Source organism: Pogoniulus pusillus, chromosome 23, assembly GCF_015220805.1.
Source record: "Pogoniulus pusillus isolate bPogPus1 chromosome 23, bPogPus1.pri, whole genome shotgun sequence".
In the NCBI taxonomy this organism is placed as follows: Eukaryota; Metazoa; Chordata; class Aves; order Piciformes; family Lybiidae; genus Pogoniulus; species Pogoniulus pusillus.
The window spans coordinates 21,796,852-21,810,124 of record NC_087286.1 but is presented as its reverse complement, the minus strand read 5'-3'; the positions used below and the strand labels follow the sequence as shown (position 1 = coordinate 21,810,124).

The 13,273-nt window shown below is 46.6% G+C and overlaps 1 protein-coding gene across 2 annotated transcripts in view; it reads left to right on the top strand.

The window, feature by feature from the left end:
- Positions 1-13,273, top strand: part of SCN5A (sodium voltage-gated channel alpha subunit 5) — a 184,023-nt gene that overhangs the window by 130,833 nt on the left and 39,917 nt on the right. For both annotated transcript variants that reach the window (XM_064162881.1, XM_064162879.1), the window contains exons 19-20: positions 5,265-5,419; positions 10,073-10,246. In XM_064162881.1, the coding sequence (XP_064018951.1) occupies positions 5,265-5,419; positions 10,073-10,246 (329 nt within the window). The remainder of the gene's footprint in view (positions 1-5,264; positions 5,420-10,072; positions 10,247-13,273) is intronic.

The following is a 13,273-nucleotide window of genomic DNA, read 5'->3' as shown; positions in this document are numbered from 1 at the left end:
TATTAACCCCAGCTGTGAATGCCAGTGGGTTGGTAGGGCCAGAGAAGGGCGACGAGGCTGGTGAGAGGCCTTGAGCACAAGCCCTACGAGGAGAGGCTTAGGGAGCTGGGGTTGTTTAGCCTGGAGAAGAGGAGGCTCAGGGGTGACCTTATTGCTGTCTACAACTACCTGAGGGGTGGTTGTGGCCAGGAGGAGGTTGCTCTCTTCTCTCAGGTGGCCAGCTCCAGAACAAGAGGACACAGCCTCAGGCTGCGCCAGGGGAAATTTCGGCTCGAGGTGAGGAGAAAGTTCTTCACTGAGAGAGTCATTGGACACTGGAATGGGCTGCCTGGGGAGGTGGTGGAGTCGTCGTCCCTGGGGCAGTTCAAGGCAAGGTTGGATGTGGCACTTGGTGCCATGGTCTAGCCTTGGGCACTGTGGTAAAGGGTTGGACTTGATGATCTGTGAGGTCTCTTCCAACCTTGGTGATACTGTGATACTGTGATACTGTAAATAAGGAAATCATGTTTCCTCTAGATGGAGACAGCTGCAGTCTTGCAAAAGCACTACAGCCAGCCTTGCTTTCTTCCTTAGGAACAAGCTCTGCTAGTCAGGGTGCTAGTCATTAGAAACTGAGCTTGGCGGGTGCATATATATTCAGACCATGTTATGAATACCTGCTTGCTGGAGTTTGTGCTGAGGAGGCTGTATTTCCCATGTGTCAAATCAAGCAATGCTGTAACCAGCATTCATAGCTAAGCAAAATATTATTTTGTCCTAAAACTGAATATCCCAGTAATTGGGAATCTCCTCTGTAAAGACAGTAGCAAAATGACTGCAGTTTGAACACAAGGTACCTGGCTTAGTGGACAGCAGTAGAGGAGAAATGAGCCTGTCTTCTTGGTTTCTTGAAGAGAAGCAGCAGCCCAACCCACCCAAAATGCATCTCTCAATTTGATGTAAATGTATATATTGGTGTGAACAAGCAGCAGATTCACAGTCCTGACTCATAAGCCTGAAGTCAGTAGGCTTAGCTGTCACGGATGCAGCAGCAAGTTCTTGCAGGATAGCTCCCACATTTACAGAGAGCTCTTTTTTCCCAGTGCAGTAAGCTAATGCAATCAAGTCTAACAGCTCCACGGTTGCAATGCACCAGGCTAGAAAACCTGAACCTGGAAACCAAAGGAATATTCACACAAAATGCATTGTAAATTGAATTTCCCCTGCCTGTTTGTTGTGGGGTTGGCTTTTTTTTTCCAGTAACTTGTTTATCGTTGTGGCAGATGCTTAAGTAAGAGATTTCTCTGTCACATGTGCAGTGGAGGCTGAACTTCAAGACCTGTTTTCATCTGGGGTTTGTGATTGTGCTCTAGGATGTGCCAATGACTGAAGGGAATGATTCCCTTGTTATGAAAAACAAAGAGTAAATAATGTGGTAGACTGATGGGGTTGGAAAGGTTTCTTGGTAAATAGCTGTCTGTTTCCTGAGAGGTGGGATGTGATGTTCAGAGGGGAATTGATAACAGACGTTCTTGGGCACGGTGACCACCAGGGCGGCTCAGCACAGCTCTGCTGATTTACCAGCAGGTAACCTGACCCTTTGGGGAGGCTTTTTCTGCTGTTCTGTGTTTCTGTAGAGTAGTAACCTACAACTCAAAAGGCCACTGTGGAAATGAGTCAGCTTACTCTTAAAAAAGATGTAGCCCAATATAAATCACAGTGCCTCTCAAAAAAACCAACCCAAACCCAAAGTAGCCCAATATTAATTTAGTCCTAGTTCTCAAGGTGGTCAGCTTCTTCCACACACTCTGTTCCCTATCAGCACTGATTTCAAGGGGATAGCACAAATCTGTTAGACAAGGCAGTATGAGTAATGCTCTTAAAAGAAATGCCAAAGTGTTTATTCCTGCCGTAGCACTTGCTGTGCTAAAAGGTGTTAATGAATAGTCTTCCTCATGTGGATAAAGCAGCTTTCAAAACCTGAAAGCTGGGCTCTTCGGGCCACCTGCATTGTCACAGAAGGCAGCTGGAGTTATGATTGCTCAGACCCTCACCAGGTTATGCCTTAAAAACATTGGAAAGTTTTTATGTTTTGATTTCATTAAAATGGTAAGAACAAACAGCAAAAGACTTCTTTTGTTGGGTTATGTGAAGCTTCTAATTCAGCATTTCAGCTTGGGTCAAGGTCACCGGAACAAGAAGCTATCAGCATTAGGAGAGTCCAGAAAAGCACAAGTATGAAATAAGAGTCACTGAGAGGAATCAGAACAGTTTTAATGGGAATAGAAGTTCACTAATTGATGAAAAGATCTGTTTCTGCTCACTTTTCTTTTTACTTTCCATGTCTTTTGTTTGTTTGTTTGATTTAGAAATGGCTAAAGGTAGCATTTCATCTGAACTGCAGCCAGCAGAGTTTTTCGTGGGAGTGCTACTTGACATCAGTAATTGTAACAGAACCTGGTCTAAACATGTCTGAATTGGGCCCAATCAAAGGCATAGGATTTAATAGCACTGTGATTTTGGGCTGACTCATCTGAGGAGCTATTTTGGATTTTTCAAGGTATTACTGTCTGTAGCTAGGACTGTTTTTTTCAGACTGGAATTGCATGAAAGCCATCCAAAAAAAAAAAAAAGAACTGCAAAAAGCGGCTGGCCTGTAGCTCTCTGTCTTTAAAATGCCTCTCTGCATGTGTAGATGATCAGATGAAAGCTGACTGAATCAGCAGTAGCCTGTTTTTACCCTTTTGTAAGTGTTTTCCATCAGAAAGGAAGTGACTTTGGGACTCATGGTGCACTGCTCATTAGTATTTAATGTGAAGGTGATCCACTAATTTTAGCCGTGCTCAGGTAATGATGTAGGCTCCCTGTGCAGTGAAGAGACAGAGGCAGACTCCTCCAGGGAATGATTCATCCAACTGTCTTACAGTGGGAAAAAACACTTCCTGAAAGATCCTAACCTTTTCCAACACTACTTAAGAGAGCATTTCTGTGCTGTGAGAGTATGAGAGAGCATGTCAGGCCTGTTACAAGCTGGGCCTAGGCATTCCTCTAGGGACTGAAGAGCTAAGGCTTCATCTAGGAGGTAACTCAGGAGAAGAGGGGAAGCTTTCTGCACCAATGTTTATAGTCATAAAGAAAAGGTGAGGGTTGGGCTCTTCTCCCAGGCAAAGAGCAACAGAACAAGGGGACACAGTCTGAAGCTGTGGCAGGGGAGGTCTAGGCTGGATGTGAGGAGGAAGTTGTTGGCAGAGAGAGTGATTGGCATTGGAATGGGCTGCCCAGGAAGGTGGTGGAGTGGCTGTGCCTGGAGGTGTTGAAGCCAAGCCTGGATGAGGCACTTAGTGCCATGGTCTGGTTGCTTGGCCAGGGCTGGGTGCTAGGTTGGACTGGATGAGCTTGGAGGTCTCTTCCAACCTGCTTGATTCTGTGATTCTGTGAAAAGCTGATTTTTTCCTCCCAGTTGAAACTGTTTATGGGAGGCTCGTGGAGAAGCAATGATTACTTTTGGTATAATGGGGGATTTTTACTTAAGCTTGAGAAATCCACACTTCCATAGTGAACAACCTGCTCATTAGGCTGTTCACTTGAGGAATGATAAATCTAAGTCTTTGCTCTTCCTGAGAGAAAGCTGAGTTAGCAATCAGATGAGCAGGGTACATGCATAACAGTGCTGAGTGTGGGTCAGGCACCTGGAAGGTGGTGATGCCCATACAGGTTGTGGGGTGAGAAGTGCTGTAAGAGTCTTTCCCAGTAGCACTGAGGGACGTGGCTAGCAGCCCCCTCTGTCGTGCCATGCTGGTGGGATTATACTGCACGGGCATCTTTAAGCAGAACTGCCGTGTGAGTATCCTGGTGTGGGTCTGTGTGATGCAGCACTTAGAGGACAGGCAGTTACTATCCCATCACTATCCCATTACCTTTGCAAAAACAATTGACTGTCCTGCTAGACCCATACCAAAATTTCACACAGCCAAAGCCTACACCTAACCAAAATCTCAGAACTGTGAGGCAAAGGGGAGCTCTGTGAATGGTGCATGTAGGCAACATAGCAGGGATCTGGGGTAATAAATATTTACAGAAAATGCCGGGAGGACCACAGCAGATTCAGCATTTCTCCTCCTCGTGGCAGAGCCTGCTGCCAGCACAGCCCAGCTTCCAGCTGCTTGGGAATCCTGGCATCCCAAGAGTTGCACTTGATCTCCTTGCATATCACTTGCAGCTCAAGCACCTCAGTTATGCCACCTTGAATTAGCAGCATCTGCTGTCTCTGTATCTTTGACACTCACTCTCTTTCCTTCCCAAGCTCCCTTGCTCAAATATTGTTTCTACATGCAATAACATTGCATTACATTACATGGTGAGATGTCCTCTCTTGCCACTTCTAAGCAGTTGTATCCTTTGAGACATGGCAGTGACCTTGGCCACCTTTCAGCTATGGCAGTAATTGGCCTGTGGTGGTGTTTTTGTCTCATAGCCAAGTCTCTTTCTATGCAACACACGGGCTAAATGCATTTTAACACTAAAGTAGTTTCTGAGTGTCTGTCTTATCAGCAATGTTGTCAAATTTGAGTCACATTGCCTGACAGAAGGCTGAAAGGCCAGCCTGGAAAAGGACAAGTCCTGGCTACCAGGGTGTCCTCCTGGCTGTGAAGCACTGGAGAACCTGCTGTGGATTGGATATCTAAATTTCTGCTGACATTAAAGGGGATTTTGCCACCTAAATATATTTGCAAAGTTGTTCTAATGCCTTGATAAGCTCACAAGAGCCCAAGAGATCAAAATCTGCTCCTGCTTTTGCTCTCTGAGTCTCTTCCGTAGAACCTCCTCCCCTCCCCTCTCTTTCACTGAATTGCATTAGTAATTCTGGTGGTGTCAACAGCACCAAGAAAATGTCCTGTCTCCATTCAAAAGGCTGTGAAAGCTGTTGGTAATACCCTGACAGAGTCATTAGTTCTGATCAGAGGCAGTGGCAGAGCTCAGGTAACACAAACATGACTGACCTGTTGCGCTGGTGACTCATGGCCAATGCATTCTGTATCATCAAAACCATTGGGAGAAATCACTGGGGCACATTTAGAGCGATTTTGAATGTTGTGTCATAGCTGACTGAGAGGGGGAACTGAAGGGCAGAGCAGAAGAGGTTGGTGATGGAAACAAGGCAGGAGATGTTCCATGCAGCCAGTTTATTGTTAGAAGAAATATTGCTTAGCATCTCCTTATTACAAATGGCCTTTTGCTTTGTTTGTTTGTAACAAATGCTTTGGTTTTTGTTTGCTCCTTTTCAGTTTGTGTAAGATTCTTCCCTTGTTGTTCCGTGGACATCACAAAATTTCCAGGCAAAGTTTGGTGGAGGCTGCGGAAAACCTGCTACAGAATTGTTGAACACAACTGGTTTGAAACCTTCATCATATTCATGATCCTGCTGAGCAGCGGAGCCTTGGTAAGCGTAACAGCGTTTCCTAGTGGGCATGGGTCTCAAGAAAGTCTTCTCCAGTTACCTGCCTCTGACGTTTGATCATCAGTAAGTGTGCAGATGACACCAAGCTAGGAGCAGCTGAGGATCTGTTGGAGGGTAGGAGAGCCCTGCAGAGGGACCTGGCCAGGCTGGATGGGTGGGCAGAGGCCAATGGGATGAGACTGAACAAGGCCAAGGGCAGGGTTCTACACTTTGGCCACAACAACCCCAAGTAGCACTACAGGCTGGGGCCAGAGTGGCTGAGAACAGCCAGGCAGAGAGGAACCTGAGGGTACTGGCAGAGAGGAGCTGAAGAGGAGGCAGCAGTGTTCCCAGGTGGGCAGCAGAGCCAATGGCATCCTGGGCTGGCTCAGGAGCAGTGTGGCCAACAGGACAAGGGAGGTTCTTCTGCTTAGCACTGCTCAGGCCACCCCTTGACTGCTGTGTCCAGTTCTGGGCTCCTCAGTTCAAGAGAGATGTTGAGGTGCTGGAAGGTGTCCAGAGAAGGGCAGCAAGGCTGGGGAGGGGCCTGGAGCACAGCCCTGTGAGGAGAGGCTGAGGGAGCTGGGGGTGTGCAGCCTGCAGCAGAGGAGGCTCAGGGCAGAGCCCATTGCTGCCTGCAGCTACCTGAAGGGAGGCTGTAGGCAGCTGGGGTTGGGCTCTTCTTGCAGGCAGAACAAGGGGACACAGTGTCAAGCTGTGCCAGGGCAGGTTCAGGCTGGATGTGAGGAGGAAGTTGTTGTCAGAGAGAGTGATTGGCATTGGAATGGGCTGCCCAGGGAGGTGGTGGAGTGGCTGTGGCTGGAGGTGTTGAAGCCAAGCCTGGCTGGCGCACTTAGTGCCATGGTCTGGTTGATTGTCCAGGGTTGGGTGCTAGGTTGGATTGGATGATCTTGGAGGTCTCTTCCAACCTGCTTGATTCTATGATGCTATGATTCTATTCTATGACTGGTAAAAGAGCTGGAGAGTGAGCAGGCAACAAACAGGATAGATAAACTGCATCCCAGCACCACACAGAAGCTGAACACCCCACTGGGCTGTGTAAATAAGCATGTTCTTCCACTCCAGTTGGCATCAAGGAGGCCTCAGCTGGAGCACTAGCTTCAGCTCTGGGCATTGTACTTTGGGAAAGACATGGGCTAATTGAAGAAACTCCAGAGGAGAGAAACACAGATTATCAGTGGCCTAAAAAAAGAGGAAAACACAGAAGTGCTGTGTTTATGTAGTTTAAAGAAAGTCTCTCCAGGGACACAAGAGGTTAGAAATACATAAATGTTGATGCAGAAAGGAAAGGACTGGACTCTTCTCCTGGTCCTCCAGGAAAGGGCTGAAATTTCACCCGGGGCCAGGGTGGGGGGGTTATTTTATTATGAAAAGTAAGAGGCTGAGAAACTTGGGTGAACAGTAGACTGCTGAATGTTGTCATAGCTCTACTGACCTGGATGGATTCTGACAGTTTTTGCACCAGCTGGAGAATCAGCATGTTAATTTTTTAACACGTTGCAAAGGGGCATGTCACTTGCTGTAATGCACTGAGAGAAACGCGCTGCCTTACACGTGTAATGCAAAGAGCCGAGCTAGGCAGCCCTGCGCTGCACACCTCAGTTTCCACTGCCTGCATTCAGGTACTACTCTGTGATCTTTCAGGTTAGCTCTGTGCGAGGGGAGATCAACAAGGCCAAGTGTAAGGTCCTGCACCTCGGTGGGTGCAATCCCAAGCACAACCCCAGGCTGGATGGGGAATGGCTGAGAGCAGCCCTGAGGAACAGGCCCTGTGGGTCTGGGGCAATGCAAAGCTCAACAGGAGCCTGCAGTGTGAGTGCAGCCCAGACACAACCCTGTGCTGGGCTGCAGCAAGAGCAGTGTGGGCATAGGGCAAGGAAGGGGATTCTGCCCCTTGGCTCTGCTCTCCTCAGATCTCATCTGCAGTCCTGGCTGCAGTTCTGGAGCCCCCAGCACAAGCAGGACATGGAAGTGTTGGAGCCAGTGCAGAGGAGGCCACCAAGATGCTGAGAGGGCTGCAGCAGCTCTGCTGTGAGGACAAGCTGAGAGAGTTGGGGCTGTGCAGCCTGGAGAAGAGAAGGCTTGGAGGAGACCTTGGAGTGGCCTTCCAGTATCTGGAGAAGGCTACAGGAAGGCTGTGGAGGGACTATTGACAAGGTCTGGTAATGACAGGACGAGGAGTAATGGGTTTGAACTGGCAGAGGGGAGATTCGAGGTGGATGTTAGGAAGAAGCTGTTTGCAGTGAGGGTGGTGAGACACTGGCACAGGCTGCCCAGGGAGGTTGTGGAGCACAGAAGCAAAGAATCAAAGATCACATTCTGTGATTCTGTCATCCACAACCTCCATGGAGATGTTCAGGACCAGGTTGGATGAGACCTTGAGTGACCTGTTCTAGTGGGAGGTGTCCCTGCCTATGGCAGGGGGGGTGGAACTGGCTGAGCTTTGAGGTCCCTTCCAACCTAACCCATTCTGTGATTCTATGCTAAGTTCTTAAGGGAATTTAAAAGCCAGGTTGTATTTGTGTGTAGTAGTTAAACCATCAAAATATATCTAGAGCTTACTGCAAGAGATCCAAAGCTCCTTCTTAAGCATTTAAGTGATAAGCACCCAATCCAGGACCCTGTGCTTTAATAGCATTTGTGGATAACACTGCAAGTATTCTGTTTAACTCTTTTTTTCAACACACAAAGCAAAGCAGAAGAAATAACCTTGATGATATTTTACATTGCCAAGATTTCATCCCTTGTCACCGGGAAAAATGCAGAGCACCAAAGTTTTATCATCTGGGTAGTATTCACAGCTCATCAGGAGTGCAGTGCACCTGAGGCATTCAGGTAGCACATATTTCATCCCTTATTAAGCTGCTTCCTGAGTCACAGTGTGCTTGTAGGAGACAAAACACAATGTACTTTTTGATGGGATAGTGTAGAAAGTAGGGGGAGAGCAAAGGAGGGAGTGGAGGAAACCACTTTAAATGGTTGGTTGTTATTTTTGCAGTAATTGCAAAGTACAGCAAGTCATCTGACAAAGGGAGTGATCCCCTACAAGAGCTGATAAACTCCAAGCTCTCTGTATTGCTTTCTGTGGCTTTCTCCAACAGCTCTTTCACACTCTTGAAATATCGTTTTTGAAGGCAAGATAGGAGACAGAGTCACAGTGCAAACGTCACCCTAAAGTGTGGGGACAAATGGACAAGCTTTGGCACAGGCTGCCAAGGTTTTCTTGTCAGATTAATTACTGTTCCCTGGCAGGCAAAAGAGCATTGTGACTGCTTGAGTGACAAGTAACACACTTCTTGTATCTCCAGGCACTGGGTGGTTGCTAACTTTTTGAAGTTCTTCAGAAAGTAGCTACAGATCTGGAAATATGTAAATGCAGATAATTAAGATGATTAGCACAGACCCTCTCAAAGGCTGCTGTATCTTGCTGCCAAGTCTCTGAGTCACATAGTGGGACCAAACTAACCTCTTGGGTTATCCAGGTCACAGGAAGATGGGAGCAGCTTGTAATGGCAGTTGCTAGAGCAGCAGGGGAAGCAGATCCTCTGCTTGAGATCAAAGCCCCAAACAAGTCCATGTTTGTGCAACCCTGACACTAGCATCCTGCATTTCATTTGACACACATTGTAAAGTGAAAGACAAATTGTGATGCAGCTTTCTCTGTTTTACTTTAGTAGGTGTATCATTTTATAGTAGGCATCTTGGTTTATACCTTAAATATTTTAAAGGGGTTATTAAGTTGCTTGTATTTGATACAAATACTGAAAGTCCTTTGGTGATGGCCTGCATTAGATCAGCTAGAGAGACAGATGGGATGGGTAGATAGATACCATGACCTTTAAAACATAATTGGTCTGTTAAGTGAATAATAATGAGCATTTCTTGAAGCAGACAGCTATAGCTACCTGAAATGTGATGGCTGAACAGAAGCCAGGGAACTTCAGCACTCTGTAGCACACATAGGTTAATAACTCAATTTTTCATCTTTACCAATAAGACATATTTGACTAAAAAGCTTCAGATTCTGCCTCCTGAAGATGCCCTGTGCCTTCTGACATCTGAGATGCCTTCGTAGCAGTGGCACAGCCAAGGGGAGCTGAGGCAGCATGACCTCAGGCAGCCTGGGGTGGCAACCTGCTCACAGATCCATTTTCCCAAATTTAGGGTGCTTAAGCTCTTCTTACACTCCAAGGATGTCTGCTCAGTGCAACCAGCAGAGGCTGGAAGGAGATAATTATGCCTGTATCCTTTATGAGGGTAAGCTGAACAGATCATAGAGTCCTAGAATCAACCAGGTTGGAAGAGAGCTCCAAGCTTATCCAGCCCAACCTAACCCCCATCCCTACCCAACCAACCAGGCCATGGCACTAAGTGCCCCAGCCAGGCTTGGCTCCAACACCTCCAGGCACGCTGACTCCACCACCTCCCTGGGCAGCCCATTCCAATGCCAATCACTCTCTCTGTGAGATCTCCTGTCTGCTCCTTGCACTCTTTCTGTTGATGACATTAAGACACATCAGAGATTGCTGACAGTATGTGATGTCCCCTCCCATAGCACTGCAGGCTTGCAGTGCAGCAGCCATGCTTTCCAATGCAGCTCGGGGCAAGGGTTTAATCAGCCTTTTGTGCTTGCAGGCTTTTGAAGATATTTACCTTGAAGATCGAAAAAACATCAAAACCATGCTGGAATATGCTGACAAGGTGTTCACATACATCTTCGTCCTGGAAATGCTCCTGAAATGGGTGGCTTACGGCTTCAAGAAGTATTTCACCAATGCCTGGTGCTGGCTGGACTTCCTCATCGTAGATGTAAGTGTCGTCTTGGAAATGTGCTGCTCCTGGTGTTGCCTTCTGTAAGGCGGGCGGCTGGGCTGTGGAGTCTGGCAGCGCTGCGTTTGCAGCATGACAGCCAGCACTGGGGTACTGAGTAGCAGCCCGAGTAGGCAAAGCTCGAGGGACGTCTTGATATGGAAATGTACATCCCTAGGAGCCGGCGTGCCAGGGCGGAGAAGACTTCTTTGTGTTACCCTGCTAATTAGTCACGTTCCCCTCTTGTCCCCAGGACCGCAGGCTTTCTGTTAGCATTTAACGTCCCGTTGCACGCTTTCAGCTAGCGCAAGGTCTGTTTACCTCTGCTTGCTCCACACGACCTCGACACGGAGGTCTTTCAGCAGATTAGAGGAGCTGTCCTTGGCACAGCTTCCCAGAGAGGCTGCCAGTGACACATAACAGTATGTTCAGTACTGTCTCTCAAGTATTTACCAGCGAAGGAGTCCAGGAAAAGGTGTGAGCAGTCCTCTCCTCAAAGTGTTTCACTATGCCAAACCTTGCAAAACGCTCCCAATCTTTGAAGTACCCCAGCGCTTCATTCTCCTGTGAGAATAGTCCTTACAAGGAAGTAGTAGCTGAACAAAACAGAGCTTACACCCCAGGAGTGTTGCTAGTACTGTGTCCCCTCCAAAGCTTCACATTTCCTGGCTGTGGGATCTGCCAAACTCCTGCTCAGCTCCAGGCGAGGTTTGCCGCTCCAGCAGAGCCTATCAGTAAGGAGGCAATGCTCTGCCCAGGGCCAGTTCTTAGGAGTGTGAGGTGTTAATGCAGAAGGCTGGCAGAGCTCTACCACGACTCTGCAGCTTACTAAACTTTTGATGAATTATTTTCCCCTTTTTACATCTGAACTTTGACTCAGGGGAGAAGCAGAATTTCTTTGGCCCTCGTCCAGGGAAGCACTTCAAGGGGACAATTTACTTGTCTGAGGTTATGGACACGTCTTAATTGTACTGCTGGATCAGAGCCTTTGGAAGCTTCTCCAGAGCTTTAATAAATTGATTTATGAAAAGGAAATGTTACATAAATTGTAGGTCATAAATTCCTCTTTTCATACATGCTTGGAAACCTGTTAAAGAGAAGGCACTCATTTTTCACAGATTAGCTTCAAGAGAAGAGGAAGGCCTGGTTTAATTATCTAACCACAGAGCTGGAAGGCACCAATCCTTCACTTAACAGTCCAACCCTGGAACTTGTGCTTGCTGTGGTTTAGGGCAAGTGGCAGAGCTTTTCTTTCCTGGTTTCTCCATCTGTAAAATGGGACTAATAGCACTCACCTAAAGCATTACATGGACTTCCAGGAATTTGTTATTGGAGTTACTGCTTTAATGAGCTTCCGAGGACTAGAAGAGCTGGTTGAGGGCTGAGTATTGCTACAATTATGAGTAGGGGTCTTCCTAAGGGGAACAGTAGTTTGCACAATTAGTTGACTAAAACAGTTTGAGCTGTGCTGCTCCATTAGTAGCTTGAAATTAGGTGCACACTTGTTACGAACGCGTGCTTTGTAGCATGAGAGATAATTAATACCAGAGAGTGAAACAGAAGCTGAGTTAAATTCTGTCCTCTGTGTTAGGAAAACCCTTGGAACGAGATCTGTGCAAGAGTGCAAAGTCAGTCTGTAACCCCAACACGTTTGCCTTCTAATGGCGAGGTGTCTGAGTATAGTGACAGGACATGGTTTAGTCAAGGACTTGTCTGTGTGAAACTAATGATTGGACTCAATGATCTTGAAGGTCTTTTCCAATTTAAGAAGTTCTGTGATTCTGTGATATGTAGAGGCAGCCGAGCTGGGCTGGTGAAAGGAGCCTCACGTGGAATTAAACAGTGCTGTGGGACAAAGGGGATCATAGGCCCTTGGGACTCCCCTTCTTCTCAGAACATCCACACCAGAGCCTTTTTACTGGCCTGGAGGCTTTTGTGGGTGTTTTTCGTTTTCCTAACCCCCATTTAAATGTAATTTCTGCAGGCTCCCAAACTAAAATAAATGTTGCTCCAGCCTTGAGTTGTTTTAGCTACTGATTGACTCACTTGGCTGATTTAATGGTTGGACTCAATCTCAAAGATCTTTTTCCACTCTGAAGACTCCTATGACCCTAGGAAATGGCTTTTCCTTTAGTGTTCTCAGTGAATAAATCTATTCCTCGTGCCCATTCTTTTCTTCAAAGTCATTTCCCAATGCAAATTATGAGAACCTGGTACTATATTTTTAGCAGGTTTAACAGATGCTCTTCTCCTACCCTGTTGCTCACACACTCTGCCACTCTGAGTTGGCAGAGCAGTTTTTCCCCTCCCCACACACTTCTTACTTCAATTTACATTTTCTCTTTGGTCCTTTGAGAACCAAATCACTGCAACTGAGTGGCAGAAAGGGAGTGAATGGGTGAATTAGCTGCTCCAAAAGAAGCAGATGAACCACTTGTCTGATTTTCTCAAATTTATTTGTTTAAAATTATTCACTTAAAAATTCCTGATCTGCAAATTGTTCATTAGCAGTTTGGTATCAGCATTCAGAATCCAAGCTGCAGTGGCTGATTCTTCATTGGACATGTGAAGCCATCTATCATCTGTGTTGTCTCATTGTACAAATGCAACTCAGAATCTTTTTTTCTGTTGTGAATAATTCATAAAAACAGCTCAAAATATGCAAGTATTCATTATTGCCAAACGGGAAGTGAACCCAAAGGGGGTAAAAGCATATTGCTGCTGAATTTGTTTTATTTCTGTTTGTACTTGCCCTGCCTTCTGAGAGGCTTCGACACCGATTTGGGCCAGTGGAACAGCAGAGGCTCCATCTGACAACTGTGGATTAGCAAAGAAAATTCTGTCTTGCAAAGCCCGAACAGGAAAGCACACAGTAATCCACAAACTGAGAGCTATTTTTGCTGGATGCAGAATCCCTAAAGGATGATCTCTGATAATGGGCTTCTCTGCATCTCAAAGAAGTGTGCTAGTGTAGCAAAACCACAAAACAGTGCTTTTAAATACATTGTGACACAGTAAAGTCCTATC